This window comes from Alosa sapidissima, chromosome 1, assembly GCF_018492685.1.
Source record: "Alosa sapidissima isolate fAloSap1 chromosome 1, fAloSap1.pri, whole genome shotgun sequence".
Classification (NCBI taxonomy): domain Eukaryota; kingdom Metazoa; phylum Chordata; class Actinopteri; order Clupeiformes; family Clupeidae; genus Alosa; species Alosa sapidissima.
Window position 1 is genome coordinate 21,925,498 of NC_055957.1, and position 24,818 is coordinate 21,950,315.

General features: G+C 39.8%; 2 protein-coding genes and 1 long non-coding RNA gene across 6 annotated transcripts in view; 2 read left to right on the forward strand and 1 right to left on the reverse strand.

Moving 5' to 3' along the window:
* Positions 1-82: 82 nt before the first annotated feature.
* LOC121703919 (cytochrome P450 2F2-like) lies at positions 83-13,850 on the reverse strand. Its single transcript, XM_042084391.1, has 9 exons — positions 13,689-13,850; positions 12,759-12,921; positions 4,192-4,344; positions 3,890-4,050; positions 3,562-3,735; positions 3,314-3,452; positions 3,013-3,200; positions 2,702-2,843; positions 83-320 (listed from the first exon to the last, which is right to left on the reverse strand). Exons 1-9 carry the CDS (start codon positions 13,848-13,850, stop codon positions 136-138), a joined length of 1,467 nt encoding a protein of 488 aa, XP_041940325.1. The 3' UTR covers positions 83-135.
* Positions 1,707-12,962, forward strand: LOC121703941. The gene is made up of 3 exons (XR_006030190.1): positions 1,707-1,796; positions 5,696-5,877; positions 12,772-12,962. It is a non-coding gene; the product is annotated as an uncharacterized LOC121703941 (long non-coding RNA).
* A 74-nt stretch (positions 13,851-13,924) lies between the features above and the next one.
* Positions 13,925-24,818, forward strand: part of LOC121703890 (GTPase IMAP family member 8-like) — a 28,517-nt gene continuing 17,623 nt past the window's right edge. For 2 of the 4 annotated variants that reach the window (XR_006030172.1, XM_042084372.1), the window contains exon 1: positions 22,200-22,399. Coding sequence is in view for 2 of the 4 variants with exons in the window: in XM_042084372.1 (XP_041940306.1) it covers positions 22,363-22,399 (37 nt within the window). In the remaining 2 variants the exon portion in view is untranslated. Of the gene's footprint in view, positions 14,445-22,199; positions 22,400-24,381; positions 24,662-24,818 lie in introns of those variants that run through there. The other 2 variants (XM_042084385.1, XM_042084381.1) reach the window with 2 other exon arrangements.

Consider the following 24,818-nt stretch of genomic DNA (forward strand, 5'->3'; position numbering starts at 1 on the left):
TGTACTGTAGATAGAGAAATAAACAACCTAATATTTTACAACAAAACCTTAAGCCTAAACCAAAATGAGCCTCATCAAGAAATAGTAAGGAATGACAGTATTTATTATTGTTTTTACTGTGGTTCTGTGGGTTAACTATGGCTTCCTCAGAGTCACCATCATGCTGTAAGGTTGGGGTGTCATAGTCACCCCAAAAATGAGAGAGAAGTCTGGATCCCCAGCATCATCAGGCCAGCTAAACTTGAAGCGACGCAACAGTGTGACTATGATCAGGAAGAGCTCCATACGAGCCAAGCCTTCACCAAGACACATCCGGGGCCCTGGCAAAGGTAAGAATGTGTACAGAATTCAAATGCATGCATGAAACGATTTTATATAGACAACATAGCCTACATGTCTAGAGGTAAGACAACACCATGTTACACCAATACTAATTCTATCACCAAATAAAAAAATAAAATAAAAACATGTATACTATATCAGCCTTAAACAGTCAGAAAAAACAAATGGGTTGAATCACTGGCATCTGACCAATCAGGACTTGGATTGTTTCTCATATTGTCACGGGGTAGAAAAGTAAGGGAAAAAGGGGGGAGGGAACCAAAACAGGGAAACCTGGTTCAGGTGTGTAGCGGGAGATAAACGGGTTGGTGATTGGTGGTAAAAAGCCTTTCAAACGTGTCAATGACGTCATTCATTAGCATGATCATAGCATAGCATCAATGCTCGCGTGTTATGGGCAACAACGACCCAACCTGTAAGAAAACGAAAGGACATGACTCCCGGATTACTTCACTTTTGATTGATAATCCATATCCATTTTGCGAAAAATAAAATAAAATCTGAGGGTTTCAGTTGTTAAATAGGTGAAAACAATAAATGTAGCCATGTAGCTCCATAGGACCCCATGTATTTTGGACTCGCCCGCGATCGCCATCTAGGTGAACTCTGGTGAACTGCAGCCAAATTCGGTTTGTATGGGATTAATAGAGAGTGGGGAGGCTCTCCGTAGACGGGCTCTGCTATTGCTTTTGGTATGTTATGGTAAAGTCGTGATGTCATGTCAAACAATTCCCTATGCTCAGACACTAAAACCAGAGACGGTTGATAAAGCGAGACTATTCATAAGAGGGTAAATTCTGGCACGTTGTGACGTGGGGTTCGAAGCGGTCACAGTCATTTAGGAGTCTAGCGGGAGGTCCAGTATCTATGTATTTCTATGGGAGAAATGAACATTTTCACGGAATATGACCAATCCCTTAGCCCTACATTCAGCGATGTAAGTTTTGAACCCATTTTCTATTAGCCACATGTCTCTCTAACATTCCGACACTGAAATTGTTTTTTCCAACGAAACAAATAAAGACAAAAATAGCTTTGTTCGTGTCACTGTCTCCTCAAAGCTCTGGTGCACAGCCACCTGTTCTCAGAGGCTCTAGACTCAGAGATGGTTGATAAACTAACCTAACATATTTTTTGCTAGAACTAGTAGACTACCACAAAGTTGCTGAACATATGTTATTTCAGGTTTGTTTGCAACAATATATAAGTTTAACCAAAGTTCTTAGCTGCTAGCTAGCTAGCGAACATTTCCATTTACTGTGCTAATGTTAGATAGCTAGCTAGGTCGGTTAACGGGGGAAAATGAAATTATTCATTTCAGGTTTGTGGTTGCTCCTCAGAGTAGTTTGTAAGAGGTGGCCGCACAGGCGCCCCCCACCTGGTGATACCATAACACCATATTTCCTGGACTAATTGGTGCACGCACTTGTGCATGTAAAGCTAAGAGGATGTTGGTGGGTATTCAACAAATTACAGTTTTGCTTGATTACTTTAATGCTTCAGTCCACTCTGTGAAAACACAGGCCTAAACAGGCACTTTTGCCAAAATGTATAAAACAAAACATTTAAAACATGCAACTAAAGCAAACGTTTCCCACAAAAAACAGAACTGGTGGTGAAATCAAATGTATGCATTTGATAAATACAATTACGCAATGGACATTGGACAACAAATATGGGCAGATTGAGACTGGTGAGCAGAAGTGATGTGGACAATCCAGGGGGCATAATGACAGAAAACCACTTCAAACATTTTGTGGACATGTTAACACAGTACACCCTTAAAGGCCAACACCCACTTGCAGCACCTAATACGCGTCAAGTGATTATTTTTTTAACGGAGAAAAGCCCACTGGAGGCATCTGACGCAGGTCAACGCTAAAGTAAAGGTTAGAAAACTGTTCTATCGCTTGAGCGTCAAATCCCACCAGTGGGCGTTGGCCTTTAAGGGTGTACCGTCACACTGGTGTGACGTGAATGTTGGAAAATGAACATTCTAAAGACTATCTGGGTTCATTAAATTCAACATAGAATTTTAGAACCTCATTGTTATGAAACGGGATCTTATGTTAGAATGGTCAAAAACCCACATCCATAGAAATCCGGCAATCTTTCACATAGATCTCCATTTCTCAGGATCACCGAGTACTGAGGGGTATGAAAACCCCCCGAAAATAAAAAAAACTAGCTACTAGTTGCTGTAGCCAACAGCTAAAGCAGCGGCAGCTACAGCGCTACAGTCTGGGGGCGAGAACATGAGGGCTCATGAATATGCCCCCAGAGCATAGCACTGTAGCTGCTTGATCTATGGGGGGTGGGGGGGGGTCGCTGGATTTCTCCTTTTAATACACAGACCTACCAGCAGAGAAGGGCATAAAGGCCTCTGGCTTGTCCAGCTGTCCTTGCTCATTTAGGAAGTTTGAAGGATTGAACTCATGAGGGAACTTCCACTGTCCCTCCTCCGACAGCACAGAGGACAGGTTGGGAATTACCAGAGTGCCCTGCGGGAGAGTAAGGAGGATCTCATTACCATTTAGTTCAATATTGGAATCAACTCTAATTGGCTAATTAAATCATTAATAATGTTTTATACTGTATATATTGTAAAACTGTTTTAGCTATTTGTAGGTTGTACAGATTTGGAATGGGTGTTTTCGCTGGTTCTCTTGCCTTTGGAATGCGATAACCCATCAGCTCTGTGTCTTTAGTTGTTCTGTGGAACACACTGAGAGGGACGGTGCGGGCCACACGCAGGGATTCGTGGATAACAGCTTGTGTGTAGGGCATCTGGTGCCTGTCCTCAAAACACACCTTGTCTTTCCCCTCCAGAACCTCACTGATCTCTTGATAGCACTTCTCTAAAAGGAGCACAGAGATGGACGCCAGACAAAGCATGGCAATCAAACATGGCAATTCCTTTGTCTTAGCGACGAGTGACTGGGATTTAGACTTAGATGTTTTTAGAACAAACCCTGAATGTCTGTATGAGTAGAGAGATAAAGGAAGGCAGTGAGAAGTGTGTTGGATGTGGTGTCCGTTCCAGCAAAGTGTAGATCCAAAATATTCCAAATAATCCGTGCTTCCTCAAAAGAGGACCTGTCATCTCCTTTCTAGGCAAGTGATCAAACGGAGCAGAAAAATATCAGGAGAACTATATAAACTCAGATAAAGCTGGAAATAATATTGTTTTCATGTGAGGGAACTTGGCGTGATGCAAACCTTCTCGAGTTCATCCAGGTAACAGTCCAGGAAATGCCTGGGCTCTCCTGGGACCCTGGCCTTCTTGTGCTGTTCCACCAAATTTATGCACATTTTCTTTGCCGTTGCACAATTCTCAAAAGCCTTTTTAAAAGGCAAGGGCAGCCTCCGTGCCAGAGGAACACTGTCGTAAATCTACAGAAGACAGCAATCTTAAAATTAAAGTCAATAAATCCCTAAATCTATTGGTTTTCACAGTTATTAGCCAGCTATATAGCCATGCAATGTAAATTAATGTAAATTAGGTTACATTAATATAAATGGCATAAGAAGATTACAGACATCTTACCATAGCCCATGGTCCATTGGCAATCCTTGCATTCTCAGTGAAGAGCTTGATAAAGATCTTAAGGGTCTCATCATCATACTCATACCGTGCTCCAAAGAGAACCGTAAAAATAATATTTGATGAAGTATTGTGGAACATCGTCTCAGGACTCACCGATTTTCCTACAGAAATATTTGATCTATATCATCTCTCTGATTTTGCTTATTGTCTTAATGTGTCAGAGAATGAAACACACTAAAATATACCAAACAGACAAAATGAAAAGCATTTGAATGCAATTCTAAAACCAAACGTATTCATACCAACAGATTTCTCCAGCTTGGAAATAACGTAAGAAAGCTCTTCTAGGATTTTGTCTTCCATAGACTGCTTCCCCATACCAAAGTTCCTCAGGGTCATTAGGGCAAAGCGCCTGTGTTCCTTCCAGACAGGTCCATAATCAAGCAGAATCAAACCTTTGAACACAAGATAACAGTCTAATTAGCATTGATATTATGCATCTTTAGAACATGCGTCAACAGTCTAATTAGCTATAGCTTTATTGATATTCACCTTTAGAACACAAGTCAACTAGCCTGGAAAATCCAGACCCTGGTAATCTAGAAAGATGGTTGGTGCTTGATGTTGGATGGTTGGTGCTTGATGTTGGATTTTTCCTAATTTTTGTAATTAAGGCATTAAAATCTATTTCCAAAAGATGTTTTTTTTTTTTATTCCTCTTTTTAGTCAACTTCAGCATGGGGCTGAAGACTTTTTATAGGCACTGTATTAAGCACCATTAGAACATGAGTCAACAGTCTAATTAGCTATATTGATATTAAGCACCTTTAGAACACCAGTCAAGTCTCGCGACTGATTGATGCACCTTTAGAACATGAGTTGGTCTGATCAGACTGTTGGTCTAATTAGCTATATTGATATTATGCACCTTTAGAACATGAGTCAACAGTCTAATTAGATATAGTGATAATATGCACTCAGATTGCAGAACCGGCACATCGTGGTGTCATATCCCGTCCTGGGTCATAATGTTTCAGAAGCATCAAATACATCAGTTAATTTAGCAGACGCTCCAAAGCAACTTATTACACACAGCACCCTATTCAATTAGTGGCACCCCTGGTAAAGATGAGTAAAACAGTATACAGTATTATCTGCAGTTTCACAATGAAAACAATGAGGGAAAATTCAGCAAAATTTCAAATAGAAAGTAATACATTTAACAAAAACACATGTGCCACAATTTAATTATTTGTGAAATCTCCCTCTGCTAATAAAAGAGTTATACATGTTCTCATCTAACATGTCAGAACGTTGGGGATTTGAGAGCGTTCCTCTTAATAAAATGTCTCCAGGTCGTCCAGGGATCTTCCTCTAGTGAATTTTCTTCTTTAGCTCACGCCACTGGTTTTGTAAGGAGTTTGTAAGGAGGGATCTGACAAATTGATTTTGTGTCCTATAAATCATTTTGCGTTGATCTGGACATATATTATTGATAGATGATTCAGACTCCAGCTAAGGCATCCAGGTTTTGATTGAAAAGGCCCAGGCATTTCAAGGAGTCCATGATACCGTGAAATTGAAGTAGGTTCCCAGGGGTTCGTCCCAGGACGAATGCACACAATCCTTGAGCTGGCCAAGAGTTTATCAAATTAAAGACAAAGTAGCCACAAAATCTGATTACTTAATATATTTATTATAGATCGACGTTTCCGAGCACAGCCTTTATCAAGGCTCACTAAGGTTCCTCTCTCAGCTGGAGAACACTGGCTCTGTGAGAGTTATGTTTTTTTTCTACTTTTCCAGTGCTTTCAACACAATTCAGCCAGCACTGTTGAGGGTGAAGATGGAAAGGGCTGGGGTGGACTGTGACCTGGCTGCATGGATCACCGACTATCTCACTAACAGGCCGCAGTAGACTACGTACTCTGTGAGACTACGTGACTGTGAGTCGGATGTGGTAATCTGCAGCACCGGGGCCCCACAAGGTACAGTACTCTCCCCCTTTCTCTTCACCTTGTGCACGACAGACTCTAGATACAACACAGACAGTTGTCACGTCCAGAGGATCTCCGATGACACCGCTATTGTTGGCTCTGTGACAAAAGGGAATGATCTGGAATATGGGGAGGTCATCGCCAACTTTGTCGATTGGTGTGGAGGAAACTACCTTAGGTTGAACGCCAGACTAAAGACTGATAGCATATTTTTGCTACCATATTTCTCTTAAGACTCAGTCAGGACGATGGAATATCAGGATCCAGGCTTTTATTCTTTTCAATGAGGGGCCAGTGCCCCTCAAGGGAGAGATGCATGTTTTGTGTCACCCCATCATGGGTTTCACCAGTGTACTCTGACTATACAGAAACAAGTCTACCATATTTAAGTTACACACAAAGAGAAGGAGTGACCTACTAGTATGAATATGCAATGTAAAGGTGTGGTGTGTGGGGATGTGGTCTCTTGTTGTTGTGTCATCAGGCCTGGTCAGCTTTATTATTCTTTAATTAAGCTTCAAAGGCCTGGCCACATATTGTTTTAACACCCCAACTTGCTCATGGCCAAATGGTGACAATAGGAGGTCTGCTCCCCCCCCCATCCTTGCTCTAGTTTATACAATGGAGAGTCACACCTGAGGATAAGCCAAAAGGTCCCTAGACAGTGCCTACTGAATTCTAATCATTCAAGAATAAACAAGGGATGCTTGCATAGGACAAAGACAGGAGAAATAAACTAGACTATAATGCTTATTCACAATTCTTTCAAGACGTGTGATTGACTCAGTGCCGGCGTTCTGCACACGCACATCACGCACTGCGCGTAGGGCACCAAAAAATCTGGGTCGTGAAAAATCACCACATAGGCTACTAGTATTAATAACAAATAAAATATGTCTAAAGCATGTTAATATGCAAAAGCAATACAAAAGTAATAAAGGCCTAGACCAAATTAGACGAGAAAAAGGTTAATCTCCTGTGCCCTCTCTCCAGTCTCCCTCTGGTGCCCCCCTCTCCCACCTCCCAGTGGTCTGTTCGATTATTCCTCAATCCCAAATTTGGCAGACCGTAGAGAAGGCACTGAAACAGTTGAAACCGTTGAAAAGGCACTAAGAGTCGGGGGCGGAAAAAAGGAAAAAGAAGAGACAGCGGGATGATGCTCGCGCTTCACTTGCAGTTAAAGGACAGGTTCGGTATTTTACACTTAAAGCCCTGTTTTCAGATAGTTTATGATTAAATAGAACGTTTAAGATTGAAATTTGGACACATGCTGCTGTCCTGAGAATTTTCGGTTTCTGTGGTAGTGCCCCCCCCCCTCCTCCAGAACGCTGCATAGGTGCACTGGAACAATCCTTCCTAAAACGCATTAAACTTTCATTTACAAAGACGTGAAACTCACCGAGTTTTCAGGGGTGTTCGCTGATATGCTCACACAAAAAACGCTGCAAAAGATGCTTTCCAACAGTTTACCATGCGTTGTAAATCTGTGGAGCTATTTTTCCAAACGCCTCACACCCGTACATTCTTCCGTTGAGAGCTTGAATAATAGACAACTCCAGCCCAGTTGGTGGCGATAATGCACCTTACACCGTCTTGCCAATTACAAGCAAACCACTGGCATTTCATTGAATACACAGAAAGAGAAGAAGATCGCTGTCTTGAAGTATTTTGCAACAGACAGCTAAAAATGAGGCGATTTTGTGCAGTTCCGAATTGCGGGAAAATTCGTAGCAAAAAAAGTTGTCACAGACTTCCTTTCAACAATCCAGAAAGGCTAAAGTTGTGGCTGGAATTTCTGGGGTTGGATGTGAGCACACCTGTTGAGAATCTGCAGAAAGCTGATCACCGTGTCTCTGCGGTGCATTTTACTGAACTTCGCTGGAGGTCGAAAGAAATCGCCCAAAAAGCTCTTTCGCCTGAGAAATACAGCGGTTCCCACATTACCTCCTGGGACGACAGAGTTGGAAGAACTTGGGCTAAGAACTTATTTGTTATGTCTGTAAACTAACCCTAGCCTACATGAATAATTTGGCTACATGATTTTGTACGTTTACTATTTTTTTGGCTATGGAACTTTCATGATGAAAATGTAATGATTCACGTAAGCTATCATTCACATTGTGCAATTTCCAAGACATTTTAGCATTAGCCATGGTTGGACGTGACAATAATTTGGATAGCGTAGTAGCCTACGATACCGCGACTGCATAAGACTACAGAAAGAATACAAACAACCCCATATCCGTTTCCGGCAGCAGAGTAATACCATACCTCACAGCACATCCAACACAAGTCAATGGAGTTGGACAAAAACTACGATAAAACCTGTTGGAAAGAATCTTTTGCAGCGATTTTTGTGTGAGCATATCAGTGAACACCCCTGACCACTCGGTGAGTTTCACGTCTTTGTAAACGAAAGTTTAATGCGTTTTAGGAAGGATTGTTCCAGTGCACCTATGCAGCGTTCTGGAGGAGGGGGGGCGCTACCACAGAAACCGAAAATTCTCAGGACAGCAGCATGTGTCCAAATTTCAATCTTAAACGTTCTATTTAATCATAAACTATCTGAAAACAGGGCTTTAAGTGTAAAATACCGAACTTGTCATTTAAGACAATGTTTTAAATAAATAAAAAAAGTTTTGTAGCCCTTGCGTGTATGCATGTCTATGCTTATGCCAGGTAATACTACCAGTGATGTAGTACTCGAGTCCGGTCTCGGACTCGAGTCCGGTCTCGAGACCGATTTCTGCTTTCTCGGACTCGACTCGGACTTGTTCCTTCAAAGACTCGGTCTTGACTCGGTCTCGGACCACAGTGGGAGGAGAAGGACTCGTAATTTCAGACCGAGTCCTCGAGACCAACGCATTTTTTATGTTCATATCAAAAAAATGTTTATGTTCATATCAAAAAATCAAAATGAAATTTCACGGCGGCCGTCTTTGCCCCTTGTTGGCCTTGGTGCCCCCTTCTTTCAATATTCTGCTTTGCGTCCGTTTAATAGCGATTTTTATTTAGCCTATAGCCTGTCAAAATAATCTTAGCATCACAGCGCAAACTAATTCAGTTTTACACAGTGGAGAAAATGACAGCGCATGGCAAGACAGAAAGTGCGTCCAAATTCACCCATTCTTCTCAGTTGAAATACTCGCAATCGCTAAGCCTACTCATCACACAGGCACATGTATCACATCACATGAAAGAACTTTTTCTCAGCTTTTAAACAATGTTAGCCGCTAATTGCTGTGGTGAACGGTTCGCGTTCGCGAACGGTTCGCGACAAACCATATATCAGAATAAACAGCAGACCTTACCGAACACAAAGGTGTAAAGCAGTCCCCTGTACAGTAAGCCGTTCCAGAGTATTCCGGTTAAATTAAAAATGTAATCTGCAGCAAGGTCTACATTCATGTCTCCAACTTTGGTCTTTAGGTTTCAAAATGTGTTTAAATCATTCTTCATGATTTCATAACAGGCCAAATACAAAATAAATGTTACAAATATTGCCTAGATATAGGTAAATATTAAAATCAGAGGATATACAGCTGAGTAAGAGTTTGTGAAAGGAGTCTTAATGATCAACAAATGCTAAGCATGCATCAAGGTTGCATCAGTTTCTTAAAGCTGAGCTGTGCTTAAATTGTTCAATACATGATTCCATAACATGCCAAATATAAAATAAATATAAATATTAAATATAGCCTAGACATCTAAATATTAGATGATCAGATGATTTTCTATGTAATATGTCATGTTTCATGTTTTTGTAATGTTTCATACAGTGATTCAGGTCTACTGCTGTGAATAGGCTAAATACAACTTTGATTATTTTTATAGCCTACTACTGTATAGTTAACTTTGGCCTTGGTGCCCTGACATGTGGCCTTTGTGCCCCCCACCAAATATGCCCAACTGAAGGCCAAGTGGCCTTGCCCCTAAAATGGTGAAATTCCAAGCCTGGGCCTAACTGTTGATTATTAATTGGGATGATATTAAATCATATGAAAACTGACATGTTTTTATGGTCTTGGTCTCGACTCGGTCTCGACTCCTAAAGGACTCGGTCTCGACTCGGACTTGCTTCCTCAAAGACTCGGTCTTGACTCGGACTCGACTGTATTTGAAAACCAACGGACTCGGTCTCGACTCGGTCTCGACCCTTCAAAGACTCGGTCTTGACTCGGACTCGGCATAGGCGGTCTCGTCCCCATCACTAAATACTACTACCGTCAATACACTTTGTAACGTAAGCTCCTACTAGCCATGTTCATGTTCAAGTGTTAGGCCTACATTGCAAATGATTTGATGCTGGCTGGGTAGTTATTTTACGCTCTGGATATGGATATGGATTATGGGTTATTGAATGCAATTCAACACTTTCCTTTAACGTTAGCAATCGGTGCATAAGACTAGCAATCCTTCCTCAGGTTGCTAGCTAACAATTCTATTTCTGATTATGTTTAATCTGGGTTTGCTAATTCTTTGAGCCATCAGAGATATAGTCAGGTAACGTTAGCCTATTAGCCTATTTTGCTTTGCATTTCAGGAGGCTTTTTTGGCGTTTGTTATGAATTATGATCAAACGATCTAATTGTGTAGTGAAAAACTAACGCTACAAGTGACACTTTCACAACGTTATGAAATGATGATTGGGAACAACTCTTGGTAAGGTGAACTTTGGAAAAACCCTGCAACTGAAATTTACTAGTTGTTGTTCTATGCGGTCATTTCCAAGAGGTTCATACTAGGCCAGCGTTTCTCAAACTGTGCGTCGCGGAGACATGCCAGGTGGGGCGCGAACTGACGTGAAAAAAAAAAGTTTTATTTATTTATTTTTTTTATCTGTAGCCTGGGCCCAGGTAGCACCCGATGCGCAATGGACGCACTGTGTTATTCACAGGGAAGCGCTCGTGTCAAGGCAGCTTAGTTAGTCCCGACCTACATGAGATTTTGAACGTTGTTGGGAGAGTGTAGCCTAGAAATCTAGGGGGGGAAAGTCGCCTTGATCTGCTTAGAAGACTGAGGTGCTTTGGTGTGTGCAGGTCACTGTTAAGAACATTTTATGACAGTAGTAGCGTCTGCAATTTTTTGCGTAGTGGTCTGTTGGGGGAGAGGGAGCTCTGAGAGAGACAGAAAGAGGCAAACCTGCTGGTTAGGGCTGTTGGCTCTGTTATTGGCCTCTCTCTGGACTCCTTTGAGGTCGTGGGTGAGAGGAGGATGTTGAACAAACTTTCATCGATCATGGTCAATTCCGCTCACCCCCTTGCACAGGACAGTGGGAGTGCTAAGCAGGTCTTTTAGCAACAGACTGCTGCACCCATCTTGTAAGAAGGAATGCTGCCGCAGGTCTTTCATTTCATCTGCCATCAGGCTCTATAATACCGCTCTCATGATGAAGCACCCCGCTGTTATTATTTAGGCTCTGTGTGCACTATTTTATTCTTTTCAACATTTTATTGTTAATTCTTATATTGTTTAATTGTTTAATATTTCTGCTATTTATTCTTATTATTGCTGGATCCATCTTCCCTGTAACAAGTAAATTTCCCCGGTGTGGGTTTCGTTTTATCCTTGGTGGAATGTATGTTGTTGTGGACAAAAGTGTCTGCTAATACATTTAAATATAAACATAAACAAATGCGCCATCACTAACTGCACCTTTAACCAAGAACAATACAAATCCTTTTATTTGATTTGTGTACTGCCTAGTGTCATGCTGAGAAATGACTATGGCGTTTGGCCTGTGTGACTTTATTTTGGGTCATTCCACGTCAATTCAACCAGGGCCCACACACTTAGGTCTCAAAGAATTCTGAAAAAATTACCAGGTGTACCTATGTTACCCAGGAGGCCCACTGTAAAATTACTTTTACGTAAGATCAATACTTTCCAAGATACAGCCAGTTTTACAGGGGGAGGGGTGTGTCGATTTTGTTCGGCCTCTTTTTTGGTCAAAGTTTACAAGCCCATAGTGACTCTCATGGTAGTCTGTTACAAGGGGTTTTGTAGGGGTGCCAATAATTGTAGCATGTGTGTTTTTAATTGTGAGGATTTTTTCCTTATTTTTTTTTTTATTATTATTTTCAATACATAATGGCTCTGTAGTACAGATATAAATGGCCATCCGTATGTGTGCCTGGCTACTGCACTGATGTAATCATGAGCTCTGTGTGGTTTGCCCCTCGCTCATGCAGTGCAACACAACAGTAGCCAAATGGATCAAAGGGCACAGAGATCTGACATCATTGGAAAGTCGTGGAGCTTAAACTAGAAGTCCGGCCATTTTTTACATATATCTCTGTTTCTCGAAGTCACTGAGTATTGTCAGTACAAAAAAAAAAAAAAAAAAACAGTCGGTTCTACCTAGCTAAAGTTGCTACAGCCAACAACTAGCATTGCCAGGTATTTTATAGTGCTACACTCTGGGGGCATCTCCATGACTCCCCATGTCCATGCCCCTAGAGTGTAGCACTCTAGCTGCCTGGCAGCTTCATCATCTGTTGGCTTCATCAACTCATGGTAGAACCTATTGGGCAATTCCACGGAAAATGGACTTTTTGCCACATCCATAACGCCAGTGAAATGCCTTGGCATTTGTATGATGTGAATGATAACATTCCTTTTTTGTGCATTTTTTCTCATGTACATTCTTCAACCAAAAATAGCAAATGCTCAAATTTCCTGTTATCATTCACATCATACCATACCATCACATTTTATTGGTGTTATGGATGTTACAAAAAACGTAATTTTCCATTGAATTGCCCTATTGTTTTTGGGGATTTTTGTACTGGCAGTACTTGTGGCCCTCGAGAAACAGACATCTACGTGAAAATTCGCCGGAATTCTCCTTTAACATGATTTATAGTGTTTACCTTTGTCTTTCAGCACATCGTTCACCATGAGGTCTTGAGGTCGCCCGCCAAAATCTACGCCTTTAGTCACCAGAGCCTCCTTAATCGCCTCCACTCCATTAAGGATCACCGCCGGCCGCGACCCGATAAACACACTGAAAACCTTCCCATACTGATCTGACAGCTGTATCATGCACAAAAAATAAATACAATGTGTTATAATTATGTGTGTGTGAGTGTGTGTGTGTGTGTGTGCTATAATTATGTGTGTGTGTGTCCATACACAAGACGTCTGATTTCAGAAAAACTTTTGTACTGTGAATGTACCATGTACTGACAAATACAAACATGTACCGGTATTATATTCTACATTGACCTTTATAAATACTGCATATCAATTTGGAAATATGAATTTAAGCCTATAGTATATGCATTTCCATGAATGAAATCATGTTCAGAATTCATATTCATTAATATAAAACTGTGATTTAACTCATCTTTGTTTGGATAGAGACAAAGGGATACCATCTGCAGAAATCTGGAAATCTCTCTTAAGCGAAAGTCTACTCAGCAGTAGGCCTAGTATAATATATCTTAACATTCCGTTTGTCATTGCGATTGTTCAAGTGTCTCTGTTTCAAAGACCAACTTCCAAATGCACGCTAAATGCTGATTAACCTCTCTGAGGGCTAGATGTACTAACGCTTTTGCGCCCACTTCAGGCGTATTTGTTTCGGAACGTGCGTGTAAAATCATTGCGAGGTATGTACAAACAGGCCGCAAAGATGTTAAAGCGCAAACTGCCTGTCGCGGGAGCTGAAAAGGGCACATTGCGTTTTTTGTGTCATGCATATGCATTCAAGGGAGGATCCAGAGGAAAGTGGGAGTTTAGCGTAAAGAGATGGGAACAGCACAGCAAAGTTCATAGGACAGGAGATGAATAATATTTACCCGCTGTAGATCATTTAGAGGGTTGACCAGGTTGAAGTCCAGCAGATTCCCAAAGAGCGGCAGGGCGCGGGGTCCAGGAGGGAACTTGTTTGGCCTTTGGATCTTGAGCAGAAGGAAGAGCAGGCTTCCACAGATCCCCAGCAGAATCACAGAGCCCCACATAATGACTGGTGCTCTACTAGTCTGAGCCCTTAACTTTAAGGTGATAGACCAGTGGCACGCTCAGCCTGCCTTTTTCTTTGTCTCAGAATGTTTGTGTGTGTTTAAAAGAGAAAGAGGAAAGGGAAGAAAGGAAAGAGAGAGAGAGAAAGAGTTACTGATGTGTGTGTACGTGTGTTTGTGCGATATTCTTGTGTGGACACACCTTTGCTTGTTTTTGGACAACAAAAACGGTTGCATAATTCTCTTTTTATGATTACTGCTTTCAAGTCCGGAGACAAAGACACTCTCAGATCCGCCAGGGCATACCTGAACCGGGGCGTGAGAGCAGCCAAGCGTGCCTATGGACAGAAAATTCAATCCCACTTCATAGACACAAAAGACCCCAGGTGCCTGCGGTAAGATCGACTACAGGTCCGGGCCATCCTCAACGTGCGAGGACAACACTGACTTCAACAGACTCAACATCTAATTCAGCCGGTTTGAGAAAAACAACACGCCAACAAAAGCCCCTCCCGGCCCAGTCAACGAGATACCTCATCCTGACCCAGCTGACATGGAGGACCCTGCTCAAGGTCAAACTGAGAAAAGCTGCAGGTCTCGACAACATATTTACCTCATACCATTTACCTCATAATTTCATAAAATCTCTGGCACACTTTTCAAAAATGTTTAACTTGCAATACCTACAAAAAACATATGCTTGTCTATTGTCTGTGTGTAGCTTATGCAGTAATGCCTGTAGGCCTATGTTTGCGTTGTGGGCAATTCCATGGAAAATTAAATTTTTTGTAACATCCATAACGCCAATAAAATGTGATGGTATGGTATGATGTGAATGATTACATGAAATTTGAGCATTTGTTATTTTTGGCTGAAGAATGTACAGATAAAATGCACAAAAAATGAATGTTATCATTCACATCATACAAATGTTAAAGAATTTCACTGGCGTTATGGATGTGACAAAAAGTCAAAAAGTTTTTGTGGAATTGCCCTTGTGTTTTAGGTGTACCTGCTGTGGCACCGTGTGCACTACTTTTTTTATGTGAAACGTTTGTTACAAACCAGCACATGGAGTGTGGAGAAACGCAATTTCATTCTACTGCAATAACTAGTCCTATTGTAGGCTATTGATGATTGACAATAAAAAAAAAGTTCACTTTAGCCTACTTTATGGCGAAATGTTATTAGGCTATAAAGTAGGTAGCCTACACAATGCTTATTTCTAAACCCTAGTAAATGAACAAAGTTATGAACAATTTAAACTACCCAATAGCAATAGTGTGGGTCATGACACGATAGCTGAGGTATCAGCTACTTGTATCAGTGCTGCTTACCTGCAAACAGAGAGAAGTGCAGCTGAAGCAAAGATAATGAATGCGTAGCAAGATGGGTCGTCCTAGTTCATGTCTATGAGGGCAAAGTGGAGTTCAGTCAGAGACGGGCTCTGGTTCAGTTCCCGCCTGCACAGGGGCGTGTCACTGACGTATGACTGACGTTTGAACGCCTCAGAACGCCAGACAGAAGCCGGAGTACAAAACAAACTTGGTGTACACCTTCATTAATGTTGATTTTCTCCCGACTGGAGGGTCATACTGTCACGACATTCTCCTGAAATGGAGAGGAGGGTTTGGAGATCATGATACCGTGGCCGAAATGTGCATTCATTGCTCAGAAAAATAAGGCTTTGACAAATTCTGGGAAATTCTTGGATTCTGCCATAGACCTCAATGTTAAAAAGGGAGCTCGATCACTGCATAAATGGGGGATAGTGGCCCCCCTCGTGTGGGGCTACCCTATTTGCATACATTTCCTGGGACAGGAAATGGTCTCTCAGGAAGTATCTTCGTAATCAACCATCTTTGGCTGAAGTGCTAACGGCTTCCACACACAGTTGCGTTCCGTCAACGCATGCTTGGGTGTTCCCTATGCAAATGACTTAAAGGAGAATTCCGGTGTGATATTAACCTAAAGTGTATTGAAACATGATACCGAGTGTGAACGTATGTCTCATAGCCCATCTCGGCTTGTCCCCTGCACTCCAAAATCTGGCGCTAGTTAGCCGATGCTACCAACAGCTTTTTCAATAGTGGTGCTTCGGCATCGGGCTAGCCATGCAAATAAATCACTGTTTTACACCCATTTACGAGGCTCAATGTATCTCCACACTTCATTGGTAGACTTCCGAGGGCCCTGACATTTAAAACGAGACATTGAGAACTTTGAAAAAGCACTGGTAGTTTACTTACAAGACGATTTATACAGACAGTATCTTCACAAAGTTTAGCGTTTGCAGCCATCTTGAATTTAGTCACGATAAGTCGAGCAACGAGTAAGAATGAACAGGTATGATAACGGATCAGATTCCAAAAATAATTCAGTGGAAATGCATGGATTCCAGTTTCTTCCAGTAGCAGCAACTGGAATCCATGCATTTCCACTGAATTATAAGCCGAGATGGGCTATGAGACATACGTTCACACTCGGTATCATGTTTCAATACACTTTAGGTCAATATCACACCGGAATTCTCCTTTAAGGTATAACGTAATAGAGCATCACAGTCCCGCCCACAGCCGATGCCAGAAGTAAAAATACAATGCAATTTCTCCATTGACAATTGCGGTATAAGCCATAAAAACTTAACTGCACGTGGTAGACAAGGATTGTCACTATCAAATAGACCACTGTAAATGTTAGTTTAAACACTCAAACTTTTCAGGTAGCCGACAGGCTAACCTTTAGCATTTCCGACATTGTATGTCATTACATAATGCAGCTAACATTAGCCTACATGCTGCAACACAGGTATGAAATATTATGTTTTAGTCAGTGTCCAAAGGGGTGAAAGCCACTTTAAATCGGGTCACATTATTGACTGTTGTGTGTCCGAGAGTCAGCTTGTGGGTTTTGTAAGGGCCAGCATGAGGGACAAAACCTACAAAGTTGTGGTGAGTTAAGCAGGGAGGTTGGTAACGTTAATGCTGCTAGTTAACATTAGCTAGGCTACTGTAGCCTTCATACTGTATGATTCATATAAATCATTAACCTAGGAATACTTCTTCGTGCATTTAATAAACATTTTGTGTAATAATTCACGGCAAATTAATAAACTGAATATGGTGGTCCAAGAGCAGACCATGCACCGGTCCATGCATCAGCTGGACTGGGCAGTGATGACCGCATAGGATGACAGTCAGGTACGAACAGAGTTGGGTCAGATTACTTTGAAATGTAATCCATTACTGACTACAAATTACATGGTAATTTTTGTAATCGGTAACGTAATCAGTTGGATTACCAAAAACATGTAACGTAATCTGATTACTTTAGGATTACTTTTAGATTACTTCAATAAATATGCCCATTAAGAAAAAGACACCACCACAGAATTGATGAAAGAATTCTCATTCTATTTTTATCCACTCTTCTCCAAACATGCACAACTCAGCTTAACCTTTATTAGGGCATACCTGGACAAAGAATTTAGCTTTCGCTGGATTTTTTTGACCCAGGGACATGGCCTGAGATTGGCATAAAAAAAGGAAGCATTAAAAACCCAAATGACACCATGTCCATTTCAATTGTGGGGGTGAGAAAATTATTATTTTGGGATGTTTTTCAACCAGGGGGACCTGGTGACTTTCTCAACGTAAACAGTAACACTAAAACAAGAGGCTACATTAAGATTAGGAGGAAAAGATCAGGCAGTGCAGAGAGACTTACCCCAATAGTATGTAAGTTAGTAAATAAGTATATCTTTTGATCCCGTGAGGGACATTTGGTCTCTGCATTTATCCCAATCCGTGAATTAGTGAAGTCGAACCGGCAAGCCCAAAGGCCGAAGCCCTAACCAGTAGGCCATGGCTGCCCCAAAAGGCAGCATTTGAACATTAAACCACACAATGATCCAAAACATACAGTCAAACAAGGCAAGAAATGGTTAACAGAGAACAATATCAACATTTTAGAGCGGACCTCAATCCTCCAAAAAAGTGAGCACAAGGCCAAAGTGATGGCAAATAATTGTTCCTGCCTCAAAAACCAGATTGCTGTTAAAAAGGTGCAGTCTACAATCATTGTGTAGACATGAAGAGACTTGGTGGGTATTATGAACCATTTTGAGAGCTGTGGTGGTAAATAAAGATGTTTCCAGTGATTGTTTAAAAAGGGTATGAATAATTTTGAACACACAATTTTTCATAAAAATGTTAAAAAAGATAAAAACTGTTTTTTTATTCCATGTTTTTACCACATTGTCTTGCAACCTTTTGGCATGTGCAAGTGTAATTTTAAGTAAGAACAAACATATTGGTCAAGAGAAAATCAATATTGGTCAGGGATGAATGAGGATGAGGTATGAATAATTTTGTTCTTAACTATATCTTATAAAAGTCTAAAAAGTGAACGTCTTGTCAAATTAAAAGATAGCTAGGCTATCATAAAAAAGTTGCATTGTTTGCATGATAAAATGTAATCAGGTAATCCCCAACAATGTAACTGTAATCTGATTACACATTTTTTTTTGTAATCTGGGCTGATTATAGTTACTTGATTTTTGTAATCTGATTACGTAATCCAGATTACATGTAATCCGTTACTACCCAACCCTGGGTACGAAGCACTGCACCATGTTGCTAACGTTAACCGCTTTCACAAACACACACACACTATATAAAATACACGATGATGAATGTAAAATTCAATATCAAAACACTATTATTTACACGATTACTCCTGAAATAACTGCACATTCACTATATAAAAATCACTGTTTGGAGGAAAGGGTTCGCGTGCTGTCGCCTGTTGGAAATCAAAGCCATATAGCTCTGGTTTAAATGTCAAAATAAATCGCGCCGATTCAGTGAGGCGCGGTGGTTTATGGGATGAGTAGTTCCTTTGCTCAGACAGAAAATATGTACACAGTCTTGTACCTTTGACTTTTTTTGTATTTTCTCTTCGTTTTTTCACTCGAAATGATATGTTGTATGCTTATGAGTTATGCCGTAGCTGGTTAGTCTAAGACATGCTGTAAAACTTTAGATACGGATTTTTCCAAACGTCAATAGGACAAATGAATGGGAATCTTACATTCGGCACCTAACCGCATTTTGGCTGTGGGCGGGACTGTGCAGCTCTATTTTATTGGCTGGTGACGTCTGTTGTTCGCTTGTTCGTAATTTGATTGGCTGGTGCCGTCCGTCGGTGCAGTAAAAAGTTGAACTTCTCAACGCGAGCGACGGCAACCATGTAGTCCAGCCAAACTAACTCATTTTGAAGCCAAAAATAGAAGTCATTGTAAAAAAAAAAATTTCAGCATAGATCATTTCTATGAGGTGTCCAGAACAACATACTAAAAGTCCTAAGAAATCCTAGTAGAGGAAATATGTTTAATTCTCATAAATCCAAGATGTGTGCCAGTAGGCCTATTGGCCAGACAATACACCCCAATGGGGCTATTTTATTCCTTTACTCCTATCAAAATGAATATTTTACTGTCTATGACTGCAACGCAGCAACTGTGGGAGCCATAAGAACATTGGAGAGGTTGCCGAACAAAAGACGTTTGCCGAAGTGTCACACGTGTGTTGTCCTTATTTTCAATCCAATAGTGGGAACTGGAGGGACGACGATTATCCAGCAATAGCAGAGGCACACTGATTGACACAGTTTTCAATAGATAGATAGATAAAGGGTCAGATCATTTGTCTCTGGGTGGGAGATCCCCTGCCCATCATAGACACACCCCTGTTTTCCTAGCAAACTGCCACATATGGAGCTAAATTTGTCTCAGTAATATTTGTATATGGGCAGAGGGGGATCCACAAATATTTCTTGATTTGCATGTGTGTTTTGATATCTACAAATAAAAAAATCATATTTGTAACTCGTATATTGATTTTTACAAATATAAATGTGCATTTGTAAATAAAATGCCATTTGTAAAACCGAAAATTTCATTTGTGAAATGTGATTCTGCATTTGTGGATCACCAGCACACGCATTCTTCGCTTTCCAAAGTTACGTGTTTTTGAGACGTTCTTCACATGAAAGTCACACAAATCCACACGTAAATAGGCCTACTTTAAGTCACCGGCACACACAAATCGCAATCCAGTAGATGGCGACATCCACAAATATTTCTTGACTTGCATTCATGTTTTGACATCCACAAATAAAAAAATCATATTTGTAACTTGTAAATTGGTTTTCACAATTGTAGATGTGTATTTGTAAATGAAATGGCATTTGTAAAACTAAAAATTGCCTTTGTGAAATCTAATTTAGCATTTGTGGATCACCAGCACACACAGTTTTTGTTTTCGCATTTGTGGATCAGCATTTGTGGATCACGTATTTTTGAGACAAACTTTGCGCAGAGAAGCCACCCAGATCCACAAGTAGCCTGCTGACACTTTCTAATCCAGTAGAGGGCAGTGTTGTTCTATGGGACTCATAACCAAAGATTCTTTGCTCATAACACACAGCTAGCGAACCTAGTTCTTAAATCTAACAAGTTATGCCTTTTACAACAAGCTTTTTGATGGAAAAGTGGTGTTTAATTTCCATAATCTTTGTTTAGTAAACGCATAAAACCGTCAGTTTGCAAGCGAAATCAAGAATTACGTGAAATTATTTACAAATGCACATCTATATTTGGGCATTTCTAAGATTTCGGGCCTATTTGGGTTACTGAAATTTTGAAAAATAAAATTCAAACTTTTACTAATTGGTATGCAACAAGTTATCAGTCATTTTGATAGGAGTAACCTTGTGAGCTTGGTTGAGACCACAATATAAGGGAATTTATGTTTTTTTGTCATTTTTCAGGTAAATGTCATTACCATCACATTATCTAATATGTACATTTTAAAGATGAAATGGTCAATCAATGATCAATCAATGATCAATTATGGTTTCACATGAAGTCTATTTTATCTTGAACTTATTAGAATTGTTGAATTTTACTTACAACATGAATTATAGTCGTTTAAGTATCTTATTTTTTTATTTTTTCACTCGACCCTGGCTTGGAATTTCATTTATTTGAAATAAATGCCATATATCATATCTGTTGTCATCCAGTGGCAATTTAGACTGTCCAACATTGTCAAAAATATCTAATTAATGTAATTTATTGTAATTTATACATATTCTATTGGCAAAAATATGCATGGTGATGGTGATGACATTGCAGTTCTGGTAATGACATTTGTTGCGGTGATGACAAATCACTGATTGTAATCTATTGCAATTAAATGTTTATAATTTAGAAACCCAAGTTGAACTGACTTTGTGAAAAAAGAAAACGTATTTCTTTTAAAAATAGTACTTTAAATGTATCTGCAAAAATGTCATCACCAACACAGTCGTCATTACCACTACATTTCAAGCTATAATGTGCTGGTAATGACTGTGTTGGTGATGACATTTATACCGAAAAACTACCCTAAGAAGCAAAAATGATCACCATGCAAGTGTAGCTAGCTTTCTACATGTAATGTACATCATTTAAACTATTAAAGTCATTTTAAAATTTCAGGAATATTCAAAAATACAGAAATACAATGCGTATGGTAATGACACATAATAAGTGTACATGCCCAAAACGAGGGATAAAGAGTAGATTTTCTTATGTTTCTGGACATCAAGGCATCAATCTTTCTGCTTGACACCCATGTATTCCACTGTGATATTAGGTGACCATGGTTACCAAATATTTTTTTGATGAAAAAACAGTAGCAAAGTGCCTTTATGTAGAGTGTGCTGGTAATGACGGCTAAACCATGGGACAGGTAAACATTAAGCAAAATAAAACAGGAAATGCATATATATGCATAATGTGTGCATGCAGTTCATTAGTTCAGGTAACATTTAATTCATATGCATGATTTTTTAAATTAATTTTTGATAAATAATGTTTGAGATATGGCACAATATGTGAAAACTCTGGTTGCGGACAACACCAAAACACTGATATTGTACCATAAAACACCAATAAAATGTGTCTAAATCATGAGTAGGAGCAACCATTAAAAAAGTCTAGCTTGTTCTTTATACTAATTAGTGATGCTAAACATTATTAGATTTAATGTGTTTTTAATAGAATTACACCCTGTGGACAGAAATAGGCCCCAATTTTGGGAAATACCCATTTGTAAAAATCAATATACGAGTTACAAATATGATTTTGTTTATTTGTAGATAACAAAACACACATATAGAAATATTTGTGGATCCCCCTCTGCGCATATACAAATATTATTGAGACAAATTTAGCTCCATAGCCACAGTCCCTTATTTGTGTCACATCCCCTTTAACATTTATTTGACAAATATCCCGAAAAGTTAAGTTTCGTTTGTCTTTTACTCCACCCTCTCTTGAGTTTCCCAGTTGTTTTTGAATGTGTCGTTATACGACCAGCACCACACAAACGACTGCTTCTTCCAGTGCTACACTAGCCTAGGCCTACTTGTTCTCAAAAAAAAAAAAAAAACACTCTTACAGAAAATGGAAAGAAGACAGCGAGAAAGGCATAACAAAGACGGTATGAATCATTTGATTATTTCTTCTCTGTCCTCATAGGCTAAATGAAATAACGATGTTATTTATATGTAGGCTAAAAAGGCTATTTTAAGGGGCTTTATGTTTGTGATTTTTCCCATTTTCAATGGCACAGTATTATACTTCTGAGAAGATAAACAGATAGGCCTATGTGGAACACATTGGCTTAAATCTAGGCCTAGCTAATAAAGCAGTCGCGACAGAAACACAAACATGGGGACGGCGTCGGCGAGACACTTTAAAAAACATGTCAAAATGTTAGGCCAGCTGATATAGCCTGTCATAAAATAATCTATTGCATTTTCTAGATATTCCTCTTTTGTAAAACATTTAGGATTTCTTTCAAACTCTTCTCGAGTTCCTGTGTACAACATAGGCCTAGCTGCCTGCAGAGGGAGATAAAGCATTGTTTTTGATTAAAATGAGCGTTCAAGTTTCAGAAAATGCTCCTTCCACCCAAGCCTACTGATGTCGAGATGGTCAGGTTTTTAGTAATGTTTTACTTTTGCTTATCACTTTGTTTGTCTCGAATCTACCTACCCTTATCAGGCAAAATGCACCATTCAGTGTTTGATGAAGAACCTGTTCGACTACAATCGGAAAACCCAATCCAAGAGTGCTGATTACAGATGGCTTTCTCATCAGACCAATGTCCAAAGATTAGGCCTACGTTATAAAATGTATTGCATAAAGTAGCCTAAACTAACATAAATCAAACAGATCCAGTTGATCTTCATCCTCACCTTTTAAGACAAACGTTTTCTTTTGCAGATGTGTCAGTATGTTTTCATCAGTTTCAAACATTTTCACACAGCTTCACATCCTTTTTCAAAACAGTTGACAAATATCATACAGTTCTGTTGGGTTCATTTTAACCCTCCATTCAGAACTATTGGAATTGCTTGCATTCACTGATTTGACCACAAGTTGTGTTGCTTGAAGGAAATATTTGCTTAATTTTGTTGAATAGCCTATGCTAGATTTTTTGTATGTGTTAGAGCCTTTTTACAAACAAAATGTTTATTTTGGCCAGAGTGCCTCTGTTTAGGCCTGTGTTCATTATATTGAAAACTTGATGTCGGAGTTGACAGAAGCATTCAAGAAAATGTTCAGAAAAGGTATTATTATTACTAGTAGTAGTAGTAGCAGTATTACTATTATTATTACTAGATAGTCCTCCTTTGTAAAACATTTAGGATTTCTTCCTAACTTCCTCTCGAGTTCCTGTATTCAACACAGCAGTGTTGGCGTCATGGCCGGGCCTTAGGGGGCCAGGCCTGTCCAAACAGGCCAATGTAACCCCCCACCCCCAACTGAGTTCTCTCCCTGACATAAAAAAAACATCTAAATATTATTACGGCTATGATTGAAATTAAATCTATATTGAACAATGATGTTGAACACTTAGGTTACTCAAAATAAAACAAATAACACGGATTGACACTTGTGTCAACATATGCTACTGTTGATTGTGTGCGCAAAAAGCCATGCCGAGTGTATTGTTCGCTATTAAACTTTCCGTCATGTTTGGTGCATCTACCTAGCCACTTTGTGATTGTGTCAAAATTCGTTCTCCACTTTAAAGAACATTTTGAGAAATCAGATAGCCTACGTGCAATGTTGCATAGTAGTAAGAGTCAGTATGTGCAATTTCCCTTTGAGCAGAATCCTACAAGAACATTTTGAAATGAATGGAAAGACACAGTGATGATGACAATTTGCACTCAGCTGTAGCCTATAGGCCTGCTAATAGTGAGTCCGTCATAGCCTGTATTGTAGCCTATGCAATGCTATGTATTCTATTCTATATTCTATATTCTATTCTATATAGTAAAGTAAAGTAAAGTAAAGTAAGTATACTGTAAGAATCAATGGTAGGCCTATATAGAACCAAAATGGCACACTGATTGACACAGTTTTCAATAGGTCTAGGGGCAGATCATATGTCTCTGGGTGGGAGATCCCCTGCCCATAGACATGCCCTCGTTTTCCTATTCACATGCCACAGTCCCTTAGTTGTGTCACAGCCCCTTTAAAATTTATTTGACAAATATCCAAGGAAGAGTTAAGTTTCGTTTGTCTTTTACTCCACCCTCTCTGAGTTTCCCAGTTGGTTGTGAATGTGTCGTTATACGACTAGCAGCAGCAACAAATTATTCTTCCAGTTAGACTACTTGTTCTCAAAACACACACACACTCTTACAGAAAATGGAAAGAAGACAGCGAGGAAGGCATAGCAAAGATGGTATGAATCACTTTTCTTTTCAATGGGATAATGGCACAGCATTGTATCATACTTCTGAGAAGAAGTTAAGTATAGTATAAGTATATATACTTTTTTGATCCCGTGAGGGAAATTTGGTCTCTGCATTTAACCCAATCGGTGAATTAGTGAAACACAA

What these genes read in the sequence shown, in the direction of transcription:
- LOC121703919 (XM_042084391.1), bottom strand. Translation starts at nt 13,850, where the DNA reads ATGTGGGGCTCTGTGATTCTGCTGGGGATCTGTGGAAGCCTGCTCTTC. An exon ending in CTCTAAATGATCTACAGCGG is followed by an intron (nt 12,922 to 13,688) that starts GTAAATATTATT and finishes TGCATGATACAG; the next exon opens with CTGTCAGATCAGTATGGGAA. An exon ending in CAAGCTGGAGAAATCTGTTG is followed by an intron (nt 4,051 to 4,191) that starts GTATGAATACGT and finishes ATATTTCTGTAG; the next exon opens with GAAAATCGGTGAGTCCTGAG.